Raw genomic sequence first — 6291 nt, 5'->3', positions numbered from 1 at the left:
TCACCAGTCTCTTCTTTCACCAGTCTCAAACTCCAAGTAAAGAACTTTGTTCTCATCATCTTCAAAGCTTATGAAAGTTTGACGGTTGGTAGTGTCTTTCTTGAGATGTTTCATAGCTGCTTTGAACAATGGAGACCACATTCTTATACTAGACAACGAATTTAAAACCCTCATAGCCCTAAGCTGACTACAACTATAGTTAGGGTGACTTTCCATGAGTTGATTCTTGTAGGAAAGTATCTCATCACGTGATTGAATATTATCCCTTATCACATCTGCCACTTCTTGTCCTGCGCGTCTTTTCCGAGTATACTTTGGTACATTGGAAGCTGCGGGAGCATTGGAAGCTGCGGGAGCATCATGTTCTTGTCTTGATTCAGATGCAGCCTCATCGTCATCTAACATCATGTTGTTGTCTAAATGGCTTTCACCCTGTTGAGCACTCCAACCCTCGGCTCCAGTTATATGAATTGACCCTAACATTTGTTCCATTAAATCAGCGTTTGGCACTGGTGTATCCTTTATCTTTCTAGCTCCAGGCCACTCCTAAAATAAAAAGGATACTTAATAAACTAGAGACCACAGAAGAAGAAAACAAATTATAAGCGTTATAAGCTATATACCTTATAACGCTCATCCCACCAATCATCACTCATGTCTATGGACCCATTGGGATGATAGCTCATTCCAGTTCTATGAGTTAATTTCTTGAAACCTGAGTATTGCTTCTTACAAGTATTAAACTTGTTCCTAAATTTTATCCAAGTATGCTTCTCTCCAAATGCATCATAGAACTTGGATATAATCGTTTGTTTCCCAACTTCATTCACTATGTGGTTTCTTATATTGCCTTTTAGATTCTCTTCAAGTCGAAGTTCAAGGTACAACCGGGTTTGTTCATCATTCCATATTAGATTCTAGAAACACATAAAGCAAACAACACAACTCATAAAGCAAACGAATATTTATGCACTCTCAATGGCATCAACACAGCTCATAAAGCAAACGAAGATTTATGCACTCTCAATGGCAAACAAACGAAGAATTATAAGCAAAGCTATATTACTTGGCCAATAACTAGACTAAGCGAGACTTCAACAACAAGCAAAGCAAACAGACAATCAAACTAAACAGAAGCAAACACAGCTAAGCTAGTAAGAGAGAATGCAGATAGAATCATAAAAAGCAAAGGCAAAAACAAAATAAATCAGATCACAATTCACAAATCACAAACATAAGTAGCAGAAGTAGAAGATGATACTTACATCACTGCCTGGTATAGATGTCATAATTTTCTCCTTGTGTTTGCAATTAAAATAAGTAAACCTTAGAACATAACCTTTGCTCATATAAAACTAGAATAGCGAGACTACAGAACCTTTGCTCATCTAAAAATTTAACAACCCATTTCAATAGAAGAGACTACAGAACTTTTGCTCTCTTATATACAACATCATTCTACTAAAAACCCCACAGAGATATTGAATAGATTCATTCACAAACGTAAAGTCACAAAACCACAAACGTAAACGTAACCACAAACGTAAAGTCACAAAACCAACATAAAAACATGACAGAGAGATCCATTCAAATCAAAAACTAAAAGCTCACTAGAAGCTCACTAGAAGCTCAAATCAAAAACTAAAAGCTCACTCATATGAGCATCCAAAGCATCTAAAAGCTCACTTATTTCCGCAAATCTCAACTAAAAGTTGGAATATACAAGTTGGAATCCATCACTAACAAACAGAAGAACACAACTAAAAGAGATCATTGAAGGGATGAAGGATTCAAAAAGTCTTACCTCTAGAATTCAAAGAAGCAAGGGACGAGACGATGAGCGATCCAGTGGGAGCAGCTCAATGAGAGATGCTTCGTTCTTCTTCCGAGATGAGACGTAGAAGGAGGAGAGAAAGCCCAATTCGTTACAGGTGCTATGGAGAAGGAGAAGAGGAGAGGAGTGTGGAGAATCGTCGGAGATCCATCGAGCTTCTCCGATGGTGGCTGTAGAATTGGGGATTTTAGGGTTATATCTATATTAGAATTTTAGAGATATATTTGTAATTGTTTGATAAAAATAAGGGTATATTGGACTTTTAAAATGTTTGGATGAGTTCACTGTAGCCAAACTCTCATTTTTTTCTCATCCAGAAATTCAAAATTTTTTGGATGAGATTTTAAAATGTATCCAGATAATGTATCAAGATGAGTTCCTAATTGTTACTAAACAAACAACAATGAGCATTTGCATCCAGATATTGCATCTGGTGCACCAAACGAACATGACCTAATTCTTTAATCTCTTAGTGTTGGTAGTGGAGAAATACAAACCAACAATGGTTTGTGTCTTGTGAATATGGTAACAAGGAGATCTGGTGAATGAGATGATGAGATTGGTTGCCCAAATTTGGTGTAAATTTTTATATCAGATTGGAATTATTGAACAGCCTAGTGCTTGTGATTAAATCCCTTGGGTTCTCTAGATAGTATCCCTTTAGGGTTTAGTTTCCTTCATCCAAAAAAACTAGATTGATTCCATTAAAATTATGTGATCAGAGATGGTGTTTACAGCAAAGCGGTTTTATGTTTCCGAAGCCAAGGATTGGTGTTGAAAGTGACGGAGATGGTGTTTATGAAGCACAATAATGAGAAGTGTTTTGGTTGGGAGACGAAAAAGGGTTTTGATCGGCGGAGAAAATTTGTTATCAGAGGAGGAGAACGAAGAAGAAGATACAGAAAATAGGGACAAAACTGTATTTTACCTAGTGGTGTTAAAACGGGCGGCCCAGGCCCGTTTAGACCCTGCCCGTTTAGACCCAGACCCGTTTAGACCCTGTCCAGTTAAAACCCGTTTAAGTGAAGCCCGTTTGTTTCAAACCCATTAAAATTTTATTAACCCGTTTACACCCGTTTAACAAGAATTTTATTAACCCGTTTACATAAATTTTGCTTCCAAGTCTTCTCACATCTTCTTCTTCCCTCAGACAATGTTCTTGCTCACTCCTTCACACACACACAATGCTCCCAAGTCCTCTCACTTCTTCAGTTCTTCTTCTTCCCTCAGAGACAATTGCTTAACCATTCTGCAACATTTCAAATGAACATGATCATATAAGCCTTTTCAATAACAAAAAAAAAGAAATAGATCAACAACTAGACAAATGAGTAGCTTCCAATAGCTGAAGCATTTATCATCAATGTAGTTCCATCTTAACACACTCAACAACATCATTACCAATCAAACAGAATCATTTTCAAATATATCCGAGAAACTCAAGCAAAAAGAATTAGGAATCTCAGTTCAAGAATTCAGATATAGCAAACGTCAATAACCCACAAATCCAAACTCAACAAAACTACAATAAACCCACAAATTAAAACGAAAAATAGAACCTGATTACTCCCTGTGTTTTGAGCATCTGTTTCATCTTCTTCTTCTATGTTACCTGTTAAAATTGTGAATTAATTGCAAAGCCCTTGCAAGCTCAAAAATATCCTGCAGAAAGCTTGAAAATTCAAATTGCTTACCTTCATAATCTGCAAAACCTCTTAACCAGTTACGAGTACAAAGTAGAGCTTGAACATTCTTTGGAAGCAAACGGTTTCTATATGGAGTTAACACTCGAGCTCCAATACTGAATGCCGACTCTGAGGCAACTGTGGTGATAGGTATGCTTAGCAGATCACGTGCCATACATGCTAGATCACCAAGTCGATGTTGGTTGTCTTTCCAGTAAGACAAAACATCCAAATTCGGAAAACACTTCCTCTCCAACCTTGGCTCATCTAAATAAATATCCAAAAGTGTCTTTGTATTGTCCACCCCAACTCCAATGTTTCTTTCAAGCTCAAAAAGATCCTGCAGAAAAAATCACATCATTATCAATTGTACTCTTACATTATCGAAATCAACCAGTTCAAGAAAGTACTCTTACATTATCGAAATCATCATCAAGTGGAGACTCAGAAACTAATTCATGTGGAGTTGGAGCTGCTGAAACACCTGAAGCATTTGCCATAGAAACAGCCGGATAATCTTGGTAGAGCCTAACCAAATTCGCTCTAAGCTCATCTTTTTTCAACTTAGAAGTTGCTGGATCCACTTTCTCATAAGCCATTTCAATCATCTGCAGTTTCATTCTTGGATCTAAAACAGATACCATGGCCAAAATAACACTGTAAGCTTTCCAGTATTTGGAGAACTTTTTTTGCATTTTCTGAGCCATCTGTTCAACAGCTTCATCATCACAAGTTGCAAATTTCCTCAACAACAGCTCAATTCTCCATACTTGTGTGAAATAGACATTGGCTGTGGGATACTTTGATCCTGAAAAATGTGTAGTGATGACACTGAACGGTTTCAACAATTCACATATTTTTTCTCCACGATTCCATTCATTTTCTGACGGCAATGTCTTGTAATTTGTGTCATACCATTGCAAGCTAACAAATGCTTTCCTAAACTTTAAAGCCCTTGCAAGCATCTCATATGTAGAGTTCCAACGATGAGGAACATCAAGTGACAGACCAGCTCCACTTTTAATTCCAACTCTCTCTACACAAGCTGCAAAAGCTTCTTTCCTTGAAGGAGATGCTTTAACATATCTAACACTCTCTCTAATATTGTGCAAGATAGCATTCGCTAGTTCTAAACCAGCTTTTACTATGAGATTCAAAACATGAGCACAACATCTAACATGCAAAAAATCACCATCACATAAGAGGCCACTGCCACTAATCAACTGAAGCTGACCCTTAAGTATCTTCTGCATACTATCGTTATTTGTTGCATTATCTAAAGTTATAGAAAATACCTTCTTCTCCAGACCCCATTCTTTCAAACACTCCAATATCTTGATGGAAATTTCTTCGCCAGTGTGAGGAGACTTCAATTCACAAAATGCAAGAATCATACACTTTAAGTTCCAATCATCATCGATGAAATGAGCCGTCAAGCAAATATAACTCATAACTGTGGCACGAGCAGACCATAAATCAGAAGTGAAACACACACGACCTCGATGTCTTGCAAGTATCTCTTTTACTTTAACCTTTTCGATCTCATACCTTCTATAGACATCTGCTCCAGCAGTTTGTCTACAAATCGGTTGGTAATCCGGATTAAGATACTTGTCTCTTGCTCTCACTTTTTCATATTCCACATAGCGAAAGGGCAGATCATGATAGATTATGATCTCGCTGGTCAACTCACGGTCTTTCTTTTGATCATATGGAGGCATGTCTTCCTTTCTAGGCTTCTTTGGGCACGTCAGCAAATGGCGAATCAAAGTCTTTGTTCCATGTGCTTTAGTATTAATCACCAACTTCGTACCACAGTGGATGCATTTGCCTCTTTCTTTTTTATCCTTTTCTGTCCCAACTGATACAAATTCCTTCCAAGCTGTTGAAGTTTTACGTTTCTTTTGTGGAACTTGAGTTGTTGCTTGAGACACTATGTCGCTTTGCTCTGGTTCTTCAATTTCTGTTTCTCCCTCATCCATCTCAATGTCTTCACCTTGACCTTGAGCATCTTCCTCATTCATATCTATATATTGACTTTGAGCATTGAGTAATGCTATTCTGTTGAGATTGTAAGTCCATTCTGCAAAAACCAAATAAAAGGGTTTAAACTTCAGCCAAAACTGAAACCAGAACCAACGAAACACAACAAAATCATAGTATGAAGTCAGATAAACACAATGCACAACTTCTGCTAATTACGAAGAAATGAGAGACAAACACAACAAAATGAGAGCCTAATAACACACAAGTCATCGTACACTGACTTGTTAACAAAATCAGAGCCTAATAACACAATGCCCTGAATAAACAAATGAGACAAACACAACAAAATCAGAGCCTAATAACACAGGATTAAGAGATTATATGCCAACTTAAACGATGGAGTAAGTGATGTTCTTGCATAGGATTGAGAGATTTGAGATCTGTAGCAACTTATTCAGGGGAACCCATTTGATAAAATTAGAATCAAAATGACGACAAACAAATTAGAATCAAAAGCACATACCTGAAATTGGAATTAGAGAAAAAAGACACGACCCTCTTGTTCTGAATATGACGGTGGCGCGACAGTGGCGTAAGAGGAGCTGGAAGTAGGGCTGTTCGGAGATTCGCCGGAGATAGCTTCTCCTTCTCTCGACGAATTTTGAAAAATTTTAAAGATTTTGAAAAATTCTGAAAACAAATGAAATAAACGGGCTACCCCGATAATGTTTTTCTCAAATCTGTTAGTATTTGGGTCTTAATGAGTCTGTCCTTTTAAATCCGTTT

The 6291-nt window shown here is 37.4% G+C and overlaps 1 protein-coding gene across 1 annotated transcript; it reads right to left on the bottom strand.

Annotated features, from left to right (window-relative positions):
* Positions 1-1289, bottom strand: LOC109125967 (L10-interacting MYB domain-containing protein-like). The gene is made up of 4 exons (XM_019228792.1): positions 1266-1289; positions 1067-1126; positions 624-917; positions 1-546 (listed from the first exon to the last, which is right to left on the bottom strand). The coding sequence occupies exons 1-4, from the start codon at positions 1287-1289 to the stop codon at positions 1-3; spliced, it is 924 nt and encodes a 307-aa protein (XP_019084337.1).

Source organism: Camelina sativa, chromosome 8, assembly GCF_000633955.1.
Source record: "Camelina sativa cultivar DH55 chromosome 8, Cs, whole genome shotgun sequence".
Classification (NCBI taxonomy): domain Eukaryota; kingdom Viridiplantae; phylum Streptophyta; class Magnoliopsida; order Brassicales; family Brassicaceae; genus Camelina; species Camelina sativa.
Note: the sequence above shows the minus strand (reverse complement) of the source record. Positions and strands in the feature narration are given on the sequence as shown.